The sequence below is a fragment of the Zalophus californianus genome, chromosome 9 (assembly GCF_009762305.2).
Source record: "Zalophus californianus isolate mZalCal1 chromosome 9, mZalCal1.pri.v2, whole genome shotgun sequence".
Taxonomy (NCBI): domain Eukaryota; kingdom Metazoa; phylum Chordata; class Mammalia; order Carnivora; family Otariidae; genus Zalophus; species Zalophus californianus.
This window is the reverse complement of record NC_045603.1, coordinates 93,944,345-93,970,174: the sequence shown is the minus strand read 5'-3', so window position 1 is coordinate 93,970,174 and position 25,830 is coordinate 93,944,345. Positions and strand designations below refer to the sequence as shown.

The 25,830-nt window shown below is 44.7% G+C and overlaps 1 protein-coding gene across 4 annotated transcripts in view; it reads left to right on the top strand.

Moving 5' to 3' along the window:
• The window catches only part of ETV6 (ETS variant transcription factor 6), a 233,126-nt gene that overhangs the window by 183,985 nt on the left and 23,311 nt on the right, over nt 1–25,830 (top strand). For 3 of the 4 annotated variants that reach the window (XM_027592924.2, XM_027592927.2, XM_027592923.2), the window contains 2 exons: nt 566–730; nt 13,314–13,448. In XM_027592924.2, coding sequence (XP_027448725.1) covers nt 566–730; nt 13,314–13,448 — 300 coding nt within the window. The remainder of the gene's footprint in view (nt 1–565; nt 731–13,313; nt 13,449–25,830) is intronic. The other variant, XM_027592925.2, reaches the window with a different exon arrangement.

Genomic DNA, 25,830 nt, shown 5'->3' with positions numbered 1-25,830 from the left:
CCCTCTCATTCCCAGAGGCTAGCCTGATAGTTTCCCAGAGGCTGAGTGAATTGTTCTTCCTGGAAGAAGTTTCAGGGAACGCTTCATTATTTGGCAGCTCTCGAAGGTCAAGCCCAGCTCTGGAACATTCTCACTTCAAAAGGATAGTGGGTGACAGCTCAGTTGTGATTCTAAGGTCCCCTCCAAAGCACATTGACATCTGTCATGACCATGTCAGGCCACCGAAGAGCCTCAGCTTTAGGGCATACCTGAGATCAAGACAGCCTCAGGAGCTGGACAAGGAAGGACGGGGCACCAAGACCTAGGGTCCATTAAAGACACAAAAAAGGATTTGTCTTCTCATTTTGCTTCTAAATAAATAGTTCATCGGACCATAATTTGGCACTTACAAATCTTGAGCTTTAACTTGGGATTCAGAGTTGAGCATAAGGGCTCTTCAGACGTGGAGACTCGATTTTATTAACCATTCAGAAAGCTTTTCCCTTTATTCCAACTGTCTGACAAGGCCTTTTTTTCTTCTCTCTCTCTCTCTCTCTCTCTTTATGCCTTGCTCTCTCTCCAACAGGCTTGCAGCCAATTTACTGGAGCAGGGATGACGTAGCCCAGTGGCTCAAGTGGGCTGAAAATGAGTTTTCTTTAAGGCCAATTGACAGCAACACGTTTGAAATGAATGGCAAAGCTCTCCTGCTGCTGACCAAAGAGGACTTTCGCTATCGATCTCCTCATTCAGGTGAGAGTCTGGACCCTTGACACGTGCTCAGCTGGGACAATCTGCTAGCCAATGGTTGGTCTTTGCCACCACTCGTCATGCCCAAGAACTCCCCACAGTAGGCCACCAGGAGCACAAGGACAATGACCTAAGCTTAGGAGAGGAAAGATCCTGCTGACATAAGTCAGTATGAGGGGAAAAGAGGAAGAGTTTCCAGATCAAGGGGAAACTTTGAAGGTTGGGAGAAGGAATCCACTTAGGACCTACAGACACTGGAGCTTAAGGGATCTTGTTGTGGCCACCAAATCAAGAAGAAAATGCATTCCAGCCCTTTCACCCTGCCTTGCTCCTGATTCTGAAACGTTTGAAAGAGATGCTTAGGAGTGAGTATAGGTGGTGAACTGCTCAGTGAAAACCAAAGACAGAAGAGGAAGGGGCATGAACGCTGCTAAGGTAGATGGAGTGGGAAGAAGAGACATGAGGGAACAGGAGGTAAGGATGGGAAGAAGTGGAGATCCTAGAAGCTAAGGCAAGCTTAGAAATAAACTCAAAGGGCTTCGGGTGACACCCTTTGCGGTACCGAACTGTGTGAAGTGTCGCATCTTGTAGCTTATAGAAATCCTGAAAAGTGCAGGTGGAAGACTTCCCAGGCTCATCTGACTAGGCAGTTTTGTCAAAATAAGGGCTCCCAAGACTCCATGGGAGGATTGGATTCAGTAAAGAGCTTTTGTACCTGCAGAGTGTATTGCTGACCTAGTTAAGACTTCAAATATACTTTCTAATTTCATTTCTTAAACATTATGGATATTTAGAAGAGAGTTATTTGGAAACTCCATATGTGAAAGGGGACCTTTGGTCTGGGGTTTATGTCTCTTGAGGGGCTAGTCAGTCAAGTACCAACAGACCCTCCTCTCGAGTCTCACTGTGGCCAATTTTGATGTAACTTGTCCGGCAGAGACTCTCTTTGTCTTGACAAAGGGCAAAGATCCTGCATAAGGTCTTGGCATAGTTCCAACGACGTTCAACCCTTATTTACTCCTGGAGGCCTGCCAGAAGTTAATAAACTAACCGTCATGAGGAAACATCACCATCACAGGGGGTGAGGTAAGGATATAGAACAGTATCTCCCCTGCTTTTCCCGATTGCAGCAGACCGTTTATATGAGGAAATGATAAAGGGAAGTTTCCCCCAGAAGTAGAGATGTTATTGAAACTTGAAAGTTTATTATCTCTGAAAAACAGATCATTTTTAAGGTTCTACAAAGGAATAGAGCCAGACATCCCTGAAACATTTTGTCTCAAATCATTGATTCTTTCTGCTGTCTCAGAATACGAAAACTGGAGTAACCATATATGTAAATAAAACTAACCTAAAAGGAAACTACATAGTTCCTTTTAATTTAGTGCAAAAATACTTACCTTGTCTGTTCTTGTGAAAACACAAGGGTATACTCAAAGGGGCAAAGTCACCTCTCTGGAGGAAAGGAACTCTTAACTCTTTAGTGTGTTCCAGAAACACCATTCATGTAAGGCAAACAAGGGAAGACACAGGCATGCGTTTTGATGGGATTTGACTTAGCCCTTAGCCTGGCTTTCCTCCATGAGTCTTTAAGTCCCCCCCCCCCCGGTCATATCTCAGGTACTCCTTTTTGTTGCTGTTTTTCTCCCTAGTCACCTCTGTCCACTTTACCTAGAAACCAGAGGTTCTCTCTGCTCAAAGCTGGAAGCAAAGATGGGCAACAGCCTCCCAGGAGGCCCTTGCCATTTTCTCAGGTCTCTGCCAGAGCGGGCCATGTGGTAGATGTACAGGATCCCTCAGTCCAGTTAGAGAGAGGGGATGGCATTGAACCTAAAGGCAAAAGGAAGCTGGAGAGGGGAGAGGACAGGGTAGGATGGGGTTTATGAAAGAAGGAATAGAGTTGATTTGGAGCATGAAGGATGGATGGAACTGAGGAGGTGGGGGGAGAAGAACATTCCAGGTCACTGGAGCAGCATTAGTTTAGTGTATTTGGATGATGGTGAAATAGCCCATCTGATGAAGGGGAAAGGCCGGAGGTGGGAGGCCAGATGAAGTCAATGCGCTAGGCTGGTCTTGAGGCGCTTAGACCCCAGGTAAGGAGCAGTAGAAATTCATTCGGTGAGTATTCGCTGAGCAACTCCATGCTCGAGGTACAGAAGTATGGGCTAAGGAGGTTCAGGGAGAGCAGAGGCGATTTCTGGCTGGCTTGTCAAACAAAAGCTCCAGGGTGTGGTCATGGAGGCAGACTTTGAAAGCTGGGAAAGGCAACTAAGGTGGAGGTAAGGAAAGGTGTTAAAGAGGAACTGTAGGTCAGTTGGTATGGAGATGGAGTTCAGAAGATAAGGCCATGCAAATTCGATCCTCTGTTTGAGACACTGCCCATCGTCACTCATCGCCCCTGCCTGACATGTCTGATTGCCATTTCATATTTGAAGTTCTGCTGACCTTTTCCAGGAAAGCTTTCCCCGATTGCCATCCTGCTTCCCCGACTACCCCCTTGCCGCCTTCCTCTCCTCTACCTCTTCCCTCCTCAGCCTGGGCTAGGTGCCGTTCCTCTTTTATCACAGAGCATACCCTCATTCTGGCGTGGCTTCTGACACACACACACACACACACACACACACACACACACACACACACACCATGTTATATGTGATTGCTTTCTGTTCTGCATCCCTCTTCTAGAGCAGGAAGTTCATCTGGGCAAGGGGCTGTGTCTTGTTAAGCTGACTGGTCTCCAGCATTTAGCAGAGTGCGTGGCATCCAGTTGGCGCTCAACAAATCTTAATTGAATTATGACCCAACACATGAGTCCCTTAAAGCCCAAGTTGGGAAGTTTGGATTTTATTTTGCAGATAGTGGGAAACCACTGACAGGTTTTGATCAGGAGAATAATAGAATTGGAGCTCTCCCTTTGGAGCAGACCTTGGCCATTGGTGCATAGGGTGGACTCAGAGGGTCCCTAAAAACAGGAGACCTAGTTAGAATGTTCTTGCTGCAGTCCTCATTGGAGACATTGAAATCCAGAACGAGATCAGTGAGAGTAAAATAATAGGACTTCAGGCCCAGAATGGTGAGCTAAGATGAGGAACTCATGTGTAGGAAGGGCTAAGACTCATTTTGGCCAAGCGATGCCACAGCATCCAAAAAGACATGTCCTGTTCTGCAGTTGGAATGCTGACACCAGAGCCGGGCCAGAGCAGGGAATAGTAGATGGGAGCATTATCCCCATTATGTTGAGCTGGGAATAAAGAGAAATGTATCCTGTAGGTGATTTAATTAAGGCATTGACCAGAAAGCCATGGACAGAATTTCAAGGTGATACCTGCCAGTAGGGGCTGCAAGAAAACTTAACCACAGAACAGAGGGATGTTGTCAGAGGGTTTGGAAACAGAGCTAAGAAAAAGTTAAGAAGACATTCTCATGACATGGCCACATAGCAGGGTAATGAAGGCATGATCTACCTGCTGGCATTCTTCTAAGGTAGAGACAAGGTATAGATAGAAAATGTTTTTTAGCTCTCAAATGTCACATTTGCCACTATTTCTTCTGACATGGGCTTTCTGGGTTAGCGTTTGATGTAGTAGATGTCCCGAGGCCCGGGTTCTCTACATGGCTCCTCCACAGGTCCACAATACTTCATTGGCCCCTATTTTCCTCCTCCATAAAATGGGATTTTTCCCATATGGATCCTGAGCTCCCGTCTACTCTTAACAGTTCAGCCCAATTTCAAGCATGAAACAGTGTTCAGCTTCTATTCAGTAGCACAACCTCCTATCCCACAGGCAATGAATAAATACTCTGATTCCCTTCAACCTCTATGCCTTGTAAAACTTATACTTCACCCAATTTTTTTCTGTATTTCTTTGAATCTTTTTTGCTGCCTAAGATGAATCAGCAGCAGCTTCTCACTAGTCATGGGGCTGCTGGAATAAAACAAAAGTATCTGGTTGCCCCGTCACCATGAATGGATGTTTATAGCTTCCTCCCAGCCTTGTTTCCTGCCTGGCCTCACCCAGAATTAAGCTCTCTGTATATGGAAATAACATTCTCCTCAGCACAACTCATTTCAAATGTACAGAGGAGGGAACGGGACCCAGTGGATTATAATTACCTGAAATGTTAATATGTCTTAGGTCCAAATATGGTAGCCTCTCTGAACTCCACATTCTTTGGCCAATATGACAAACTACACTTATCTCGTCCATTTCCAGGACAAGACTTCTCCACTTTCAACTCTATAATAAGGCAGGGAACATGCAGAATGTGCCTTAAGTAATTACATTATCTCCAAACTGAAGGTTTTAAGGCTGAAGATAAATGGGATATTTTCTTTGGAATATCCTCCCAGTTAGAAGATGTAAGATGGTGAATTTATAACATTTGTAAAGCTAAAGAATAAATGGAAGGGAACTGTAACTTTATAAAATTTTACCTGTACAGGATAATTTTACCTACTCTTTGAGCTACTAGACAGTTACTGCCTTAAAGGCCTGGGATGATTTAAATTCAAAGGGATATTTGATTATTTGACCACTCTGAGACTTGAGAAAACACATGAATAAGAAAGAACAGACAAGTTAGCGTTGATATTAACTCTTATTTAGAGTTATCCATTGTAAGACATCAAGGTGGAATGGATTTATGTACGCATTTTTTATAAGAATAACAACAACAAAAACCACAAGTTATCTTCAATTTAATTCATGTTAGACTCTCTATTGATGCTAAAAAATGGAAAATAAGCCTATTTTCAAAATAAGCCTATTTTCAAATGCTATTTTCAATAACATTTGAAAAATTCAGTTCAATTCAGCAAAAACTGTATGATGGGTTTACTAAGTGAATCAGTCATTTAACATACCAGAATGTGATTATTTCTTCCCTCCCCAATGCACCAGAATCTTTGTTTTTGGAAATATGCCTTGCTTGTGACCTTCAAATATGGTAAAATTCCCTTTCAAGGTTAAGTGAAAAATACTGATCTTTATCTTCATAAAATTCCTCCTTGGACCAACTTGCTTAATTCATTTCTCTTAAGCAATGGTAGGTACATTTGCTGGGTTGAATGGCTGGGTCAACTGGCTGTTTTAGAATCAAGGTGCAGAATATGAGGGGATGGGTCACAGGGTGATTATCGTCCTAAAGGGTGGGAGTTGCTGCAGCAGGCATGATTCTTGATTGAGACACCCAGAGTTGGCTCTTTCTTCTCCTTCTGTTTGTGAATGGAGAAAAAAAAAAGTGTAAACACATCAGAGAAATGCTTAGATGGGTCAGTTACAGAAAAGTCATTTAATTTTTTCTTAGCACTTCGCTTTTCCCATTTGTGAAACAGTGGTGATGACCAATCCCCCTGCCATACGGAGTGATATTATAATGTGTAAAACATACAACACTTCCTTTAATAAAGTGCATACTTATTTTACAATATTCATATTTTCTCACAGGCTTATTTTTTTTCTCTGTAACATCTCTTTATGTTCTGCAACCAGCTAAAGGCAGTTGTCTTAAGGTATCTCTTTCCTAACCAATTTATTCTTGTCTTTTTTTTTTTAAGATTTTATTTATTTATTTGAGACAGACAGACAGAGCGTGAGAGAGCATGAGCAGGGAGGAGAGGGAGAAGCAGGCTCCCCGCGGAGCAGGGAGCCCGATGCGGGGCTCGATCCCAGGACCCTGGGATCATGACCTGAGCTGAAGGCAGACGCTTAACCGACTGAGCCACCCAGGCGCCCCAATTTATTCTTGTCTTAAAGACAATATTCAGATTTTCCCACAACCAGCTCCCTGTCTGTCAGGATCTCTGTGTCTCAGACATAGATATCAAGCTAAATCCCAAATACTTGTTCCTAAGTAAAAGACTAGCTTATGTTTATGGTTCCAGAGGCACTCTGTATTTAACAAAGAGGCCTGTCATTTAACCAGCCTGCAAAAATGGATTGAGTGGAATTTTCAGAAAATAAGGTCGAACAGAGATGGAAAACCAAGCAGTCCCCCAGTGGGAGGGGGCTGTCATGGCCACCAGTGGGCCCTCCCTGGGCCAGTGCCTGCCTTGGCATTCTCACTGCTGAATTTAACTGAATGACCCGAGGCCTTGGACTTCCTCCTGAACATCTACCACAGGCAGAAAGAACCCAGCAGAGAGAATTTGATGACGGATCTGAAACATAACTCTCCCACCCTTGCACCATTTTTTTTTTTTTTTTTTTTTTACGAATTGGTCAAAAGGAAACTAAAATCTCTGAATAAAAACAGGAGAGAGTGAGAGAGAACAAGAGGACAGTTTGCAAATTTAAGAATGTGTTACTTCAGTTAATCTTCACATGAGGATATGCACATAGTAAATCATCACCTGAAAAATGCAAATTTTAAGAATGTTAAATAAAAATCTGCTTTCAGCCTACTGAACTCGAGAAGTTAAACGTTGTGAAACCCCAGAGGAGGGGCTCTGGGTAGCCTTGTAGATGACACTATGCATGGGTCCCAGCCTTCTGCAGAACAGGGAATGGATAAGAACTTTAAAAGTGATCAGACTCTTTCACTGATAATAACATTTGAAAAAAATATCCCAAGGACACAGTCCAATGGCAGTGGGGGAAAAAATGCCCTTAGCAATCCTATTTATAATTATAAAAACTGGAAATGCCCAACCCACCCACAGTATGGGACTTGCTAAACAAAGTTGGAGGATGTAAATATAAAGGAATATACTGTGGCTTTACAACTATGCATCGAGCCACTTACTATTTCTTGAATAGATTACACAGGGCCTTGCAGGTCATGTTCAGGACCCTAAAGGTTATTATAAAAACAGGTAGAAGCCATTCAGCATTTTAAGCAGAGATTGGCATGACAAAGTGCAAAGGTGAAGAGTGGATGTGGGCAGTTGGCTTGGCTGGCATTCAGGAACAGTGGTGGTGACCTGAATTAAGATGGGATCAGCAGGGAGAAGGGGATAACACCAGGAGTATTTAGAAGGCAGAGTCTGAAAGTCTTGGTGACTGGTTAGATTTTGGACGAGAGAAAGAGAAGAGTTAATTAAGCATGACTCCTGGGTTTCTGGCCTGAACAACCGGGCATTCACTGTGCTAGGAAACACCATGTGGGTTGTAAAGACTTTGACGTTCAACACATTAAATGTGTGGTGTCTGTACGTCATGTGAAAGGGAAGTATCTAGGAGATAACTGAAGGTTCTGGAGTTGAGAAGAAATGCCTGGCTGGAGTAGATTTAGCATCGATGGCCTGATGGAGGCCATGGGAGTAGATGAGATTACCAGGGAGAAAGACTAGTGGCAGCCTGGGGAGCCTTACTGTTGCAGGGTTGGAGGAGGTGGAAAGAAAATCAGGAGGGGTAGGAACATCCCAAGCCGTGGACTGTTCTAGAAGAAGGCAGATAGTGAGCGCTACTGATGAATATTGCTCAAAGGCAGAGTCCCCAAGTACCGACCATTGCCCTCTGGTTTGACCATGAGGAGGTCCGCAGTAGAAGGGGTGGGAAGTGGCAAGAACAGAGTTGGACAGCTCCTCGGCCAAGCTTGGCCGTGCTGGGACCAGTGAACCAGGAGCAGTATCTGGAGGGGTAGATGGGGAGGAGGGCTGTGTGTATGTGCAGAAAACAGGAAAAACCAGACACTGCTTAAATGCTAAAGGGAAGAATCTCATAGAAAGAGGTTGAAGATACAACTGTGAACTAGAGGAAAGAGAGAGACTGAGCTAGAAATGTCTATGTGAAATGATGTCAACCGGGAAAACACATATTCAATACATATGAATGTGACTTCATGAAACTTGTATAGGCGCTTTAAATACAAAAGTGTTGAAGCAAAGCAAATGGTTTCCAGATTTTTTGAGACACGTCTGTGAATAATCATCAAATCACAAGGGGTGCCATCTATTGAGCCCACATTATCGCAGACATTGGGCTGGTGCTTGTTCATATCATCTCACTTGATCTTCCTATCAGCCCTGCCAAGTCTGTGGCATTATTCTCGTTTGAGACAAAAGAATGTTTCACTAAGCCTGGAGTTAAGCCTCACAGAGAAAGAATATTTGCCTGAGGGCATGCAGCTGACAAATAGAGGACCCAGGGGGACCTGGGACCTCTTGCCCCAGAGCCTGGGCTCTTCCCTCAAAAGGAAAGAAACCTTAACCCCCCAAACAGCATCTGTCTGTTCTCAGTCTTCAGACACTAGGAACATTGATAAGGCAACTTGCGGCAGGTTTGTTCACTCTCTTTACTATCCGTTGGAAACAAATTACAAATAAAATAATAGAATTTCATATTCTCTGAGTGGATGCCTGGCTTTTCACATCAAGATCACCACTACAGAATTACATGTGTGTTTAGTCTGTGGGTTTCTGTGTTGTATGCGTGTGTGTGCGTCCGTGTGTGTGTGTGTGTGTGTGTCCATGCGTGTGTGCACCCACTCGGGGATATCTAGGTTTTATGGGGCCTGAAGCTTATAATTTGGGGGACACATATGGCTTTAGGGCTCCTCCCAGGAGCCTGTGCAGGTGAAAGCCCTGCAACTCATCAGCTTCCTAGCAGCATCACCTCTGTACGTACATGTATATGTATGAACCATGTATATATGCATGAAGATGTATAGAGAAACCAACAATAGCTCGTGTCCCTTAAACAGGAGCCTTGGTTCCATTGCTTAGTACAATAGAAGCGCCTTTTACAGTTAGCACTAGGTATTGCTTTTCTGGGAAGACAGAGAAGATTTATCATGAATCAAATGGGCCAAGAATTTTTTGACAAGTGCCTTTTGAATTCAAGCCAGTGGTCATTAGCTAAGTTAGATACACAGTACTATGGCTCGTGCTCTTTATTGTCAGCAGGCAAATAAATATAACTTATTTTCGACTCTCGTTTTTTATTCCAGAGATCTTTTTGTTAATACTACTTTTTAGATGTGATCTTCTGTGTATATACGAACATTTTTAAGGTATAACAGGAGAACAGGCTGGGTGTTGGAGAGAACAGGAGGCAGCAGAGATGGGAGAGGATGGGGGTGGGGTCTTTATTTATTGAGAAAACTGTTGTAGACAAGACACATGTTCTCTGTTGTTCCAGAGCCAAAACTAGGAACTGAGGTACATGAGTTTGCAGGCGAGGCCAAGTTCCAACTCAACAGAAGAACTTTCTATCAACTAGAGCTGTCCAAAAATGGTTTGCTTATGTTTGTGGCCGGCCGCCCATCCCTGGAAGTACTCAGCCAAAGCTACTTCTTGGCAGGGGAAGGGGAGGCAGCGGACTTCTACTGAACACAAGTTTGAGTTGATCTAAGTAACCTCTAGAATCCTTTCTAAGATTCCAAGCTATTATTGGGCATACACTCTTACTGCCCAACCACATGTACCCGGGCTATGCACCATAAGTTGGTTTCCCCCCCATAGTCCTAATGCATTTGTGCTAAGCCAGGCACATTCCCCAACTGAGCCCCTGGTTGCTGAGGAGACATGTCTGTGAATGGGCTGATCCATCTATGGCCATCCTCTACAGTCTTCAGATTCAATTTTTTCCTGGCTTGGAATGTGGGACCTTTGCCCCATGCTCACACCCACTAACCAGCCATCCCAGGTGGCACTTACGAATGTGATCTCACTAGTTCTCATCACGGGCTAATGGTTTAGGTAAGGAACTGGCAGAGTTCCACTTGATTCACCCCTCTCCTGCTTTCTCTCACACACTGAGACAGGAACTTTCTCTGCCCGGCTCCCTTTGCCAGCTTTGGGATGAGAGACAGAAGAGAGCCAGCACAGAAGCCTGGGAGAGTCTGGGGTGGAGGGCCTGTCAGCCCTTCTGTGGGCCTGCCCAGCAGGCCCAGGGGAGGGGCTCAGCAGGAGGGGTCCAGAGAAGCCAAGACGGGTGAATGGCCTCAATTAACCTTTGCCCTTTCTGCGGGGGGAACATAACAATGACCATGACCCACGCACTCGTTGTTCTCCATGAGAGACTGCCTTAAGGGTCTACAGGTCTGTCCTACACCACTGTAATAATGTCAGTAAGAACCGTGATGGTGGCGGGGATAGCTGTGGTCACAGAAACAACTCATGTTTGCTGAGTTCTTGCTGTTTGCCGAGCCCCTGTGATGAGCTCATTACAGGGATTACCTCATCCCCTCCTCACGCGAATTCTGAGGTAGATGCTGTTAACATGGCCATTTTGCAGACCAAGGAACTGAGGCCTAGAGAGGGTAAAGGACATGCCTAAGACCCTGGTCTGACTCCAGAGCCTAGACTCTTCCCCGTTCTGCTTTGTTGCCTCGCTTTCTGTATGTACATAGAGAAATGGAAACACAAAAAAGAAGTGACCTGCCAGGTCTTAAATCAGCACACAGCAGAGCTTCTGGAGCCCCAAGAGCGACCTCTGATGAGAGGTCAACGGGTAACACGCATGGCACACACGCCTGCTCTAGGTGCTTCGCCACACTCCCCTCGTTGAACCCTTGCAGCAGACTTGGAGGGTAGATGTCATTTGCACTTCACAGGGAAGTTCGGGGACTTGTTCAAGGTCACCGGGTGCAGAGGGGCTGGGCGGCCTGCATCTGCAAGTCTGTGCCTTCCCCGCCACATCAGCCTGCCTCTCTGAGCGAACAAAGTTGAACACCCTCACAGACACTAAATTTGTATTTCCTGGCCTCCTCTTCCAAAATGGATACACTAATTACTGGCCATTTTTTTTAGTAATACTAATCATCAGGAACACATTTTTCGGTACTGCGTTTTCTCTTTCCGCGTACTACCGAAATAAAGCATTGCTCAAACCCACAGGATAAAACCCAGCGGGTGTGAGGCCATGGAAATTAAGAAAAGTTCAGGAAGACATTACACTACACCAAAAGAAACAAAGTGTTGATTAGGGTCTTATTTTTGTAAGCGATTAAAATATGAATCATTAAAATAGGACTGTATTTCAGGCTCTGTACCCTCCTCTCATCAGAGACGACATTACCATGACTACTAGGTTCAGACTAGATGTGCTCCAAGCTTTCCCAGCTCAAAAAACGCACTCGTGTGTGCCACAGTTCTACCTTCCACAGAACATTCTTCCAAGTCTGGTGCAGAAACCCTCTGCGTCCTCTCGCCCATGTCATTAGCAGGAAATGCCCAAATGACATGCTGGCCTTCAGCTCTTTAAAGTCTTTTTCTTTATTGAGTCCTAATAGTAAATAGTGTCATTAAGTAATATTAATAACCACCCAAACTCAAAGGTAGAGGAAGGAATAAAGTCAAAGCAAAGACACAAAGGCACCTCAGGAATCACTTAGAACAGAATATCCTCGAACTTTATTTGGTACAAATGGTTGGCAGAAAGAAAGAAATTAATCTGGAGCGTTTCTTGGGTTCAGACAGAATTTAAAAGAAAAAAAAATTTAGCAGTAGCCCAAAATAAGCAGTCAAATTAAGTTGTTAATTAAAGTATCTGTTAAAAATGGCTAAAATTAGAGACAAAAGCCCATTGTTTGGTACAATTGTTGACTGCATATCTGTGTATGGAAGGGCGTAGGGGGACAGTTAGAAAAGCCTATGGTATATTAAAGATTGATCACCCACCCCTAAGGGGTTTTGAGCACCCACCTGCATTTTTGAACTTGGATCTAAGCTGAAGGGGTGGGACAAGACCATGCATGACAGGTTTTGGGGGGCTTTTTTGTGCTTTTGTTTTTTTGGGTGTTTTTGTTTTGTTTTGGTTTGGGTTTTTTTTTTTGCTAATTACTCAGTGGACACTTTAAATACCAAATATATCAGAACAGAGGGCCCTAGCTCAGACGAGCCCCTACCATCCTCCGCAAGGGGCTGACATCTAGAGATGATTTTCTAGAGACTGTAGAGCCTTGGAGCAATGCCGGTGTGTATTTTTAAAGGAGGTAAGCATCCCAGAACATGCCGTTCTTTATAGGGTATCTTCAATAGTCAGCACCTCTGACGGGCTTGTGCATTTTTTTCATCCTCAGTCTCTTCCTGCCTGGGATTAGAGTGGGTTCGAAAGGCAATTTTTTTCCATTGGAAGATCTCTATGAAGAATGTATGAATTGCCAGTGGAACATTAAAAATTTTCATACTTAATGACTTCATAATCCTTCTTTGGTTACTCTGAAATGCAAGCAAAGAATGATGGGAAAAGAATATTTTTCACAAGAATAATAGCAATAAATTAGAATCGTTGAAACGTCCAATAAAGTCTGGTGCATCCGTGTGATGGGCTCTCATTTTGCAGCTAGTGGAGCAGTTCAGTAACGTGAAGGGAAACAGGTACGAAACTAGTACAAGCCTGATTCTAACTATAAAACCATAGGTGGTAGGGATAGGACTTCTTTCTCTTAGTGATAGGATTATAGGTGATTTTTGTTTTCTTTCTGGTTTTCAGCGCTTTTTAAACTATTTCCGTATATTGCACAATTTAAAAAGTCCAATGAAAAAGCGAGCACGTGGCTCCAACCCTCTGCGTTTCCCCCTCATGCTCCATGGTGGTAGGTGGCATGAGGACCTGGCTCGCCATTATGTCTTTAGTCCTATGCCAACAATGGAGAGTCGAATATTCCCATTGCTCTAGTTCTCTTTCCTTTTTCTTTCCAGGTGATGTGCTCTATGAACTCCTTCAGCATATTCTGAAGCAGAGAAAACCTCGGATTCTTTTTTCACCGTTCTTCCATCCCGGAAACTCTATACACACACAGCCAGAAGTCATCCTGCATCAGAACCATGAAGAAGGTACCAGAGGAGGCTTTTCTTTACTTGCGTGAGGTTTAGACAATCCAAGAGGTGTCATTGTTTATTTGATAAGTTGTTCTTATTCACGTGATTTGTTTGTCATTGAACAAACATGTATTGAGTGCTTGCTTTATAGAAGACACTGAGGGAGATGCCAAGATGAATGAGATATACTCTGGGTTCTCTGCAATCTGATAGAGAAATGAGGTACATGGATGAGTATCAAAGCATAGCTGTAAGTCAGTGGGGGGGGGGCGGAATTACATCTAGGCACAAGCATCAGGGTCAGCCTCGTGAAGCAGGTGGTTCTGGAGGCTTCCTTGATGGTCCAGCAGAATTCTGGTAAGCAACGATGAGGTGGAGAATCCTCCAGGCAGAGAGTATAGGATGGAGTGAGTCCCTGGAATAAGAGAGCCATCAGATGACTTGGGTTATAAGGCTTATCGTTTTTCCCCCCCTCTACCTTTTATTCTGGAAAATGTCAAACAATAGAGATTTCTCCCAAATAGAGAGAATGAAGTAAGTAAACCCCCGTGAGCCATCACCCCGTTTCAACAACAATCAACATTTTGCTTTTGCAGAGCTAGTCCCCAGGCAGTCATATTGGACCCAGAATGGAGAGGGCTTTGATGAAGGAGAGTAATGGGGGTCTTTGAAAATTTGTGAGTAGAGGGTAATAAAAGCTGGGGGAATAAGATGGACTCAAACCCTGTGAACCCTGGTGGACCAGGGGTTCCTCCTTCGTGCACCGAAGGCTGCTTCTTGCAGTGTGCTCAACATAAGTGCCTACTCAGATGCACCTGCTAAGCCCCAGGCTGCTCTTCTCTGGTAAGCCCCAGCCGTCCTAAAATCATTGGTAGGAAACAGAAACAAAAGACCAGAATTGAACTGTGGTGCTGGACATCGTTCCAAAGCAGGTGTTTGGGTGCCGACCTAGGTTATTAAAGTCTTACTTGATGCGTGATTCCAATTGAGCAGCGATGCATCGTGCCTCTGAGGAGCGTGATGTCCATGTGTGCGTGGATCGGTTAGACAACAGACACGGGGACACAAAGTAATGCTTTCCAACTTGCCCTTTTTCTTAGGACTGGATTACTCGGGGCCTCCAATCCCGGTTCCTTGGGATATTTCCTTAAATCGATTGAGCCTTCTTAAGAGCAGGGCTCATATTTTTGTTGTTGTTGTTGTTTTGTTTTGTTGTTGGTAAATTAAAAAATGAGAAGTTATTTGTTTTCTTAATTAACACTTCACAAAAGAGAGCCTGACTCCAGGCGACTGCCATCCCTTCCTCGTGCCAAGTGTCTCACAGCAGGCCCCCTTGCTTTCGTGATGGGGAATAAACGAGCGGCTCTTGCCTGCTCCCTGCCTGTTTCTCTCATCCTTTCTTCCCCCAGCTTTACCCTTGCTTAATTTAGCAGCTGCCCCCCCCCCCCCCCCCCCCCGCCCAATTCAGTTTCTCTGTTCTTTTGCTCTTTCTGCCATGTACATTTCCGGCTTGCATAATAGCCAACAGCTATTCCAGAAAAGAAGTGGGTTTACTGAAGCTCGACAAAGGCAAGCTTGCCTCTTCGGATACAAAAGGTGTGTGATGGTCTCCCCACCCCCCACCCCCCCCCACCCCCGTCTCTCTCTCCTGTACTCATTATTTAAAAAAAAAAAAAAAAAAATCCCATTTGGAATTCGCATTCCTCTTTTTATTCCCAAATGTGTTGGGAAGCTTCTGGTCTCTCACTGCAAATCCTTCCACCTTGAATTGACTCAGAAGTAGGTGTTTGTTGTTCTTCTCATTTGCAGGAGCTAATCAATAGAGAAAGCTGGGCTTACTCTCAGAGCTGCTCTCAGACCAAGTAAATACAGATGTGCTGCTCCATATGCAGTAATGAGCTGTGCTCTCGGGTGTTATGATGTCGGTGGTGGTGATTCCATAGGTTAAAGGATGGAGCTAATGAGACCAAGGTCAAGGGCTTCATCACCCTGTGGACCAGTGTGCTCTGCTTCAGAGCCAGCTCTTAAAAGGAGTGTGTTCTCAGAGACCATTCCTTAAAGCCGTCAGCCAGGAATCAAGACTGGAGGGTCCATGCCTGTTTAAACACGGCATATTCTCTCAGGTGAACAGATGGACATGCGAGAAGGGAAGTTTAGGTCTTTGTCAGATGGTATCAGCTGAGAAGAGCTGTATAGTGATATGCACAGGCTGCCTGCCCCCCCAACTGCCATTGGTGACAGGGGGACCCTCCAGAGAGGGGAGTCAACCAGTACAAAGTCCCTACCTCCAAACACCTCCTACCTTGTTCCCTTTTCTCCACCAAAAAGAAAAAATACCCAGCTCACCATGACTGGTCTCTAGAATTAATGCCGCCACACTTCCTTGTGAGTGGTAAAACACAAATATGGACATGTGTTAATGTACAGAAAGATCTCCCCCCCCCAAAAAAAAACAATTCTGTAAAGTGAGATTATACATATCAAATATTCTATCCCCCGTGGTCTGGTCCACATCCCTGGGGGCACAGTCCTTTGTAAAAGTGTGTTGCCATTGATGGCATTGACCTGACACAGAGATAATGTGACAGGGAAGAGAGCAGGAACATTCCAGAGGAGAATGGACGCGGCCCCTCAACAGCCTGGCACAGTGAGGCGTGCGGAGTGAAGTGCAAAGACAAAGCTTCGTTTACCCCCTCCCTGCGACTGCAGATGTGTGGCCGTGCCCGGAGCTAGGAAGTTGGTGTTACAGCTCAGAGGCTCCCCTCCAGGCTCTGAGGGGAGAGGTGGGCGATCCCACGAATTCCAGTTACCCTTTATTTTGTAAACATTCATCATCTCCATATTGTACACAATTCTGAAATTGTGTCATGCCTGGGGCAAAGCAGTCCTCCGCTGACGGCCCAGGTCTAGGAGAACCAGCATGGCCGCCCTCTTTCCTTATTGACTTATGAGAGCGCAGTATTCTACAACGAAGGCAGCCTTGTGTAATCTCTCACCCATCCCGAGCCACTGTGACAAGGAAACAGGACTCCTCCAGCAGGTACACCAGTTATGTAAGAATGAGACAAAACAAAAAAATGATACTGTTTCTTTCACCAAAACCAGGAGGCAAAACATCTTTAGAAATTTCAGATCAGCAAATGATGATAAAATAAATGCGTTTTGTCACACACAGTTACAATATCAACTTCTTTTGACATCTTAGGTTCTAAAATCAGTTACTTCTAACTCCTATGGAATAATTACAAGAAAGGCTTTGTCCCTAAGTATATATTCGATCACCAGTAGCCGTACTGGTGTTAAAATTACTTGCATAGTAATTCCCAAAAAGCTTATTGAGCGGTATAAAATATGCTTCCAGTTGAGCTAGTCTCCCAATGGGGCCAGCTCCACAGAGTTACCCCTGTCGGACTGGACAGGCCCAAGTCTGTAGAGAGAAGGAACGAGAATTGTGTTTATCATATGCTCTCATCCCATGACCCCTGTGGGGGACCCTCTTATAATTTCAGCTCTCTAGTCCCACCCTCTCCTATGTCCTATCTAAGAGAGAGCGAGACGATTTTTAATCACTTCAATTTGAAAATATTCACACATGCAGTGTTGTGATTGTTTCTGCAACAGTGGACACACTTTGAAGACACAAGTGTTGCTCTGGGGCAGGTAGCTCTTTTTACTAGGTGGACGTGGAAATCATAAGTGATAGAACTTTCAAGTGTTGAAACAGTTCTCCCTACAACCAGTACATGGTAATGGCCCAGAGAATAGAGAGAAGTCATTTCTTTGTGGGGAATTGGGAGGGTGCCATGCATTCTGCAAGAGCCCAGAGATTTTCATTTATATGATTGCTTTATTGAGGGAAATATTTCCCCTCCACTCCCAGTCCCCTCTACTGCCAAATCCAAGTGCCCAAAGACTGCTTTGGAGGAAGGAAACTTTACACAATTTTAATGAGATAATTAAAGAGGATGAGGTATATGAATCTGCTTCATAGGAACAAAATATTAGCTAACTTTTATTGTGTGCCAGGCTCTGTTCTAAGCTCTTACGTGTCCAAATCATTTCATCTTCACAATTACCGTATAAGAAAGGTAATGTTATCCGCACTTTACAAATGAGGAGATAGAAGCTGAGAGCCTCCAGATCACACAGCTACCAAGTAGCAAAACTGAGACTTAGCCCTGGGTCCACTTAGCTCTCATGCCTGTGTTCCTTCCATTGCAGCATGAATGAGCCAACAAAATAACATTTCTGTTCATGTGTTTTGTGCAAACACCCTGAAAATGGGACAGAAGATGGAGCAATGAGTAGAACTGGGGAGATTAGGAGGCCAAGCCAGGTCCCCTGACCAGGGTATGGGGTGGCAGATGCCAGCAAACCTGCTTATAATTTTTCTGCCTCGTGGTACTTGAAACTGCCAAATCTAAACAAACAAACAAAAAGGTCAAGGGTAACTTTTTTTTAAATTTTATTTATTTGAGAGCGAGAGCTCGTGCAGGGGAGGAGCAGAGGGAGAGGGAGAGAGAGAATCTCAAGCAGACTCTGCACTGAGCGTAGAGCCCAACACAGTGCTTGATCTCCCGACCCCAAGATCATGATCTGAGCCAAAACAAGAGTCAGACACTTAACCAAATGAGCCACCCAGGTGCCCCATCAAAGATAACTTTGGAGACACCACTATATGTCTGCAGGTCATGCTGTCAAAAACTCATGCTGATTCGGACTGAATTAACCCACTGTAAATCTTTGACTACCTCTGAATGAATGGACTTAGCATGAAGAAAATCCCCCAGCCCGTGAGAAATGTGAGTTCAGAGTCTGGCACTGGCTTCTGAGCCTGGCTGTCATCCCCCTTGGGAACCAGCCCCTTGGTGCTGATCACTCCTTGGGAGCTGGTTCCTCAGTATAGCTGCTGACAAGACACCAGAGTAGATGAAGTTTGTAGCTGATCCAGCCATCCTGTTACAGGTTGTTGTAAAAACTTCTCTGAGATCATGTTGACAATTGAAGTGTCAAGGAGGGGCGCCTGGGTGGCTCAGTCAGTTAAGCGTCTGCCTTCGGCTCAGGTCATGATCCCAGGGTCCTGAGATCAAGCCCCATGTCAGGTTCTCTGCTCGGTGGGGAGCCTGCTTCTCCCTTTCCCTTTGCCTGCCTCTCTGCCTACTTGTGCTCTCTCTCTCAGATAGAAAGATAAATAGAAAGATAGATAGATAGATAGATAGATAGATAGATAGATAGATAGATAGATAGATAGATAGATAGAAGGATAACCACATTTCTGTATCCCAGACGTCGGAAGGGCCTGCTGCCTACCCAACGCCGTGATACCAGAATTCCTTCATGAACGAACCAGGCCCCCTCTGTTAGGTTCTGTGGGAAACCACACTGAAAGTGCCAACTTCAGTTGCTCTCAGGGCACAGCCCGTTTTGAAAAGGAACAGTGTTTGTGCTTTGTTACCTTGAAGTACCTGGCATATGATAGGACCTCCATGACCCCTTTGGGACCTTTTAATCTTCCAGCTGTCTCCTCTCACATGTAAGAACCATAAGATTAACCTTTGGTGCCCCCTTTCAATTCTGGGATTCTTATATCTGGCTGGAGATAATGAGGTTCCAGCAGAGGAAGACCAGGCCCCAATCTTGACTTCCTGTTGTCCCCAGGGCACCAGGTACCACCTCTTCCCCTTGCTCCATCCTTCTACTCTCCTCTAACTCCTCCATGCCTCCCTAGGGCCTCTTCTTCCTGCTTTGCTTCCTGTATTTCAGAGTCTGGGATAGCATGACCTTTTACCCTCTGACCCTTGGCCCCAGATGCGGCATTTCATTGTGATGGGGGAAGAGTGGAGGCCCTGGGATGGTGCCCAGAGCCTCTTTTCATCTGGGGGTGGGGGGGCTCGGTGTACTTCAGGGAGGACCCACTCACTTCCCTCTCCCTCCTCTGGCTTCCTCCATCCAGTCCTGTAGAGGCTGCTCTTAGCCCAGGGGCTAGCTGGCTCCCGGATTAAGCCAGAAGTTTTAGCTCCAGAGATCCCTAATATGCATGACTAACTCTCCCCAGGTAGCCAGGAAGTTTTCAAGAAACTTCCTGTTCCCCCGGGGAAGTGCTGTCTGAGCCCTTTGAAATAAGAGGACTGGAGCAGTTTGGGTTCACCTCCAGAGCCGGAAGCCCTCTGTGATCTTGCTCTTTCCCCTCTCCAGCACTCCGACTTATCTCTGCCACCCTGACCCCCTCCCTATAAATGATTCACAAGGTTTACCCCACAAGTCTAATTGGCTCATTTGAAATCTGACCCGTTGATTTCTTCATTCACTTCTCTTGTGCAGCCCCGTACTGAGACTGAGGCCGGGCAGACTTTGCTTCGGTGCTCTCTGGTACTGAGCCGCTTGCAGAGGCTAGCCATTTGGGAGGCTGTCCCTCGCACAGGAATACAGATTAAGCCCCAGAGTCCTGCAAGTCACCCATTTTGTTTCCTTCAGCCCCTTTTTAGCAAGCACTTCTAAAACTCTGGGAGCTCACCTAGGATTTATTGGTGACGAGCTCACACATCTGTGAGTCATACACTGCAAACTCGGGCGGTGTTCTTCTTGGGCCCTACCAGGGAATTCAGTGACCGTGGCAACTTGCCGAATGGAGCAAATGGGCTGAATGGGCAGGCAGAGGGTCAGTGGTGAGTCTCGATGGAACCTTGTGGAACCTTGTGGAGTGGCAGCAGGGGCAGGGTGGGGGCTGTGTATTAGTGCGCTAGGGTGGCCATAACAAAGCGCCACAAACTGGGGGGCTTAACCAACAGAAATGTATTGTCTTACAGTTCTGGAGGCTGGAAGTCCAAGATCAAGGTAAGGGCGGGGTCAGTTCCTTCTGAGGGTTGGGAGGGAGAATCTGTTCTGGGCCTCTCTCCTAACTTCTCCTGGTTTGCTAGGCATCTCTGGTGCTCCTTGACTGGTAGATCTCTGCCTTCGTCTTCACATGGCATGCTCCCTGTGACGGACTCTTAATTCAGCACCTTTAGCCTTGTGTTTTTTTATGTGTGTGCCTTCTCCATTAGACTACAATATCCTTGAGAGCAAGGACCACTTTTCCTTCCCTTTGCATACACTGCATCCAAGACGCTACTTGAAATATGGTTGGCATCACTGAAGGTTCTTTGGTTCAACACATATTTTGTAATCACTGTGTGGCAAAACATTCCCCTTCCAATCATGCAGTCTATGCCTGTCTATACGTCCAAATTCTCCCTTAAGTAAGGACATCCGTCATGTTGGATTAGGGGCCCACCCTATTCTAAGACAACCTTGTCTTAATTAATGATACTTGCAGTGACCCTATTTCTAAATAAGGTCACATTCTGAGATGTGTTGGGACTCAACACACGTCAACATATGAATGAGGGGTGTGGGGTGAGGCCGGTAGCACGATTCACCCCATAAAAGGGGGTGACAGAACCTAAGCGTGTGTAGGAAGTCTGTTTTGAACTGCATCTGAAGGCCTAGAACATTTAGTCTCCGTAGTTCTTTATATCATTTGTGGTTCCCACTAATGTTTTACAAATTCATGCTGGGAAGTGAGTGGTTCCTTCCAGGAGAATGTGGAACACAGTGGACTGAGGCTGATGAGTAAATTACCTGCTGGGCCCGTTGATTTGCATCTCCCTGACTAACTTCTCTTATCACCATCCATGGCCTTAGGGAAAGCGAGGTGGTGGAAATGTGATCCTCGGAAACTTGATCCTTCTTTGTGAGTTAGAAGCTTGAGCCTTTGCTCTACCCTGGAAATTTCCTGCTTAAAGCCCGCAACTTTAACCAAAGGCAGTTTTTGTTGGTTTGTTTTAAGTTTACTAGTTATTCGTTCTTTATGACCTGAATAAATTGGGTCAAATTTTGATGACTTTTAAATAGACAAACTTTCCTAATAAGTAGTAAAAGGAAAGAAAACAAGAAAAGAAATCCTTTTTTTGTAATCCTCACACTTAAAGCCCTCATTTATTTGGGGCTGTTTGGTGGCAAGAAGGGAGTATTTGTATCTAAAAGAGGTCCACAAAGAGAAAGGTTTGGGATTAGAAAACACTTTCAACCAGAACGGGTTCCCTGCCAGTCCGTGGTCTCTCTCCCCGCTCCTCTCCATGCCCACACTGACTAATTAACGTGTGGCTTTCCCTCCCTCTTTCTTGCGCATTTCCCTCCCATATCAAGACCTTCAGACTGAGGGCAATGTGGATAATTTCCCAGCTCTCCAGCTGGGCAGTTCCCCAAGAACAAACCCAGACATCAAGGCCAGACCAAAAAAATCTTCTTGTTTTAGACAGAGGACTCCTACATCTGGGGGATTTAATGCACCCACTGTCCGCTCAGTGCATTTCCTGTGTCCGGAGCTTCTCTGCCTGCCGGCTCTGGTCTCATAAGTTTCCACACCCTGCTGCCAACTTATAATAACAGGGCAGCAGGCAGCAGGGTGGGAACGGCAGAGTCTCCTCCATACGTGGGCGCATGCTTTGCAAACTGAAACAAAGCTGGAAGGTCTCATTGCAGGCCTTTCAGCCTTGACAGTGGTTGTGCCCAGACCACCAGGAGCCTGGACTTAAATACCCTTGGATCCAGTTCTCCACCATTAATGTTATCAACTTCAAGTACTTCCTCTTTGAGTGGTGTCTGCAGAGAAATAAATAAATCAAGCTCCTCCAGGTCCTGTTCCTGCCTGGACCCTGAGTCAAAAGTAAAATCTGAGTTGGATTATCCAGAGCACTGTCTCTCTCCCTCCTTCATTGTTCCCAAAGATCTGGGCAGGAACGGAGAGTGAAATCTCTCCAGGACATTACATCAGTTCCTCTTTTACCCTTGGCATGGAAATTCTTCCTCTCAGAGTCCACCCAGACTTCCTAGGGCTTGCCCTGAGTGCACACCCATGCACTGAGCCTTGAAGCCCAAGACATCAAAGAGAGCCTGCAGGTGACCAGACTCCTGGCCAACGCCTGTGTCTGTTTTTGAAATTTGTAAGACAGGAAATGGATTCAGGATATAAGATTTTTCAGTACATGGTCTTCATCATCCTTAAGTATTTTTAAGCCCTAATAAGCTTTAAGTAAAGGGAAATATTCTGTATATGGCATTTAGAAGAAAATGCAAAAACTTGAAAACACAACCATCTTAAGTAGTTGCTTATCATGGTCATGTTCTGTGACAGAGAAGAGATAAATTCCTTTTTGGGGACAGCAGAGTCAAGGTCTGTATTAGCTATGAAAAGAAAACTTGCCTCATCCCCAAAAGATGGTAGATCATTTCTGTCGTGCTAATCATCTCAGCCATTAAAATTAATTACGTGGGCCTAATCTGTTAAGTACCCTGTAAGCATTTATTTGCATTTGGGTTAAAGTGAAGAATTTAGTACTTGTTATCCCAACCTGTATTCTTGCAAGGTTGACTAAGTACTTAAAAAAAAAAGAAAAGAAAAGAAAAAGAGATGCTTTTTATAGTGGAAAATATCAAACTTAGGCAAAACTAGAGAGAATTATTTAATGAGCCACAATGTACCCATCACCAGCTTCAGTGATCAACTCATGACCAATCTTGTTTCCTCTGTGCCCCACCTACTCTCCGCTTCACCATCCCAAATTAAAGCAAATTCCAGATACATAGTTTCATCTGTAGATATATCAGTACAGGTCTGAAAAGAGAAGGACCCTTTATAAAATCTTAATCACAAGGCCATCACATCACCTGAAAACTGACAGTTCAGTTGTCAAAACAAGGGTCTATACATTGCAGATGGTTGATGTGTCTCTTAAGTTCCTTTTAGTGTATGGGTCTCCGTTTATATCTTTCTTGTGTACATGCTTGCACTCTCTCTCTCTCTCTCTCTCTCTCTTTCTCTGGGTGTTTAAAAGAGAAGTTGGCCATAATTGGTATAACTTTACCTGTGTACATAGTGTATCTTTTTTTCCCCTCTGGTTACTTTCAGGATTTTCTCTTTATCTTTGGTTTTCAGCAGTTTGACTATGAAATGCCTGGATGTAGCTTTTGTATTTATCCGGCTTTGTATTTACTGAGCATTTTGGATCTATAAGGTTCCTGTTGTTGTTACCAAATTGGAGGACCATTTGGTCATTATTCGGGTTTGGGGTTTTTTGGGGGTGGGGGGAGGGGTTGGTCCCATCCTTTCTGTTCTCTTCTTCTTGGATTCCAATTACATGTCCATTAGACCATTTAATATTGTTCCACAGGTCACTGAGGATCTATTTGTTTATTTGTTTCTAATTTTCATTGATGTGTCTTCAAATTTACTAACCTTCCTTCTGTCATCTCCAGTCTGCTGTTAAGTACATCCAGTCCAATCTTTCAGCTACTGTGTTTTTCAGTCCTAGAATCTTCTTAAGTTTCCATTTTTTTTTCTGACAGTCTCCATCTGTCATATCTCATTATGACCATCATCTCCTTCAAGTGCTTACACTTATTTCTAATAGCTACTTTGAGGTTCTTTTTTGCTAATACCAACATCTAGATGATCTCAGAGTCTGTTTCTGTTGACTGCCTTTCCTCTTGATTATGGGTCACATTTTTCTGTTTTTTTCACATGTCCTGAAAATCCTTATTGAATACTGGACGTTATAGATGATACATTGTAGAGACTCTAGATTATGTTATATTCCTCTGAAGAATGTTGATTTTTGCTCTAGCAGATAAACCACTAGCCAGTCACTTTGAGTTTGCAGAGGCTTGGTCTTACATTTGCTTAGGGCAGATCTCTTTCGGTTTTGCCTATAGCCCTGAGGCAAATCCCTTTGTCCTGGAGCTAGTTTTTACTCCTAAGGTGTGGCTGTTCTGGGGTAATAAACAGCCTGAGGTGTTTACAGAGCCTTTGTTGCTAGGGCTCAAATCCTGCATTCTCTCTCCAATCTAGTGGCCAGTAGCTGACATTCCTGCTCTTATGTTTCAGCGATACAGCTGTTGTTTTCACTGAGCTCCTTAGTGGTCCCCATTGCACATGCGCCATTCAGGAGCACATATTAGGGATGTGAGGGAAGTTTATGTGCCAATTTAGTGGCTATTCCCCCTGCAGCTCTCCCCTTTATAGGATCTGCTTGCTCGATTTTTTGCCATTCTGGAGCCCCATACTCTGTTCCCTGACAGATTATAGAACTTGCAGTTCATTTGCAGCTGCCCCCTGCTACAGGGACTGGGGAAGACCCTCAGGGATATATAAATTTGGATCTCACTTGTGCAGTTCTCTTCTTTCAAGAGTAAAATGCCCTTCAGTTTTCTCCAGCACCTTCAAATAACTTGTAAATGTATTATATCCAGATTCCATCATTTCTGTATGTAGGAAGGTTAGTTTGATACAAGCCGGGAAACTGGAATCCCCTTCTCCTTTATCACAGAAAGGTGGTAGCATGCCAAAATACGTCACCTGGCTTTGCATACCTAATCATAGAACCTGGAGACCAGTCCTTAGCAGAATATTAAGACACTCCTCGTTCCGTTTTATACCTGCCTGATCCTCCATTGTTTAGAGATATAGTATCATTCATTGAGGCAGTCTCCCATTGATAGCTGTTCCAACAAGTAAGCACTTTTAAATTCACGGCAGCAGGTTACACAGTAGTTACAAAATAAACCCTTTGCCTTCAAGCAGATGCTCTTTTAGTGATCGTGAACATTTCTTTTGTTTACTGTCTCATATAACCGAGATCTAGAGGAATCCTCATTCTTCTATTAATCCTATGGAAAACTTTGAGGCACTACCAGCTCGGTCTCTGTTTACTAACCCTGTCAGATTCCGAGATCCCCTTTATATGTTCTTCATGTAGATACTGTCATAAGGGACAAAGGGAGGTATCTTTTGACTTGCTTTACTTAGAATCATGGACAAATCTTTGACCATACAAGGACCTGAAAGCATGTGCATCGTTTTGGTGAGACAGCTCTGGGAGCAGATGTGGCCAGAGAAACCTCATTAAGATGAGTGGGAGGCACTGTAGAAAGCTCCATTTTCGTAGGCAGATTTTCGTCCTTCCTTCCCCTAAGCAGGGATTCCTAAAGCCATGTATGTGCCCGTCCCCCTCCCATCCCAGCCCACAGGACTGCTTCTGTTGCTGAGCCGTGTACACTTCCGATGTTGTCCGTGCTCAGATAGCACCAGCTTGAAAGTTCAAGTGGGAGGGGGTAGAGGCATTGTTGGAGGTGTCTTTCCCTCCTTTTCCTTACTTACTGCTGCCTGTCTCTGAGCATTTGTAGGCTCTGTGCACTCGGAAACAAAGTCATCCTAAATCTTCTGTCAAGTACAAGATTGCCAGTCTGTAAATTGGGCCCACTGTCCATGCTTAAAGCAGGTTTTGCTATCACTTTTCCCCTTGGTGTCTGTATATAGCAAAGTGGCAGATTATCATAATGGGTACCGAGATTCTAGACT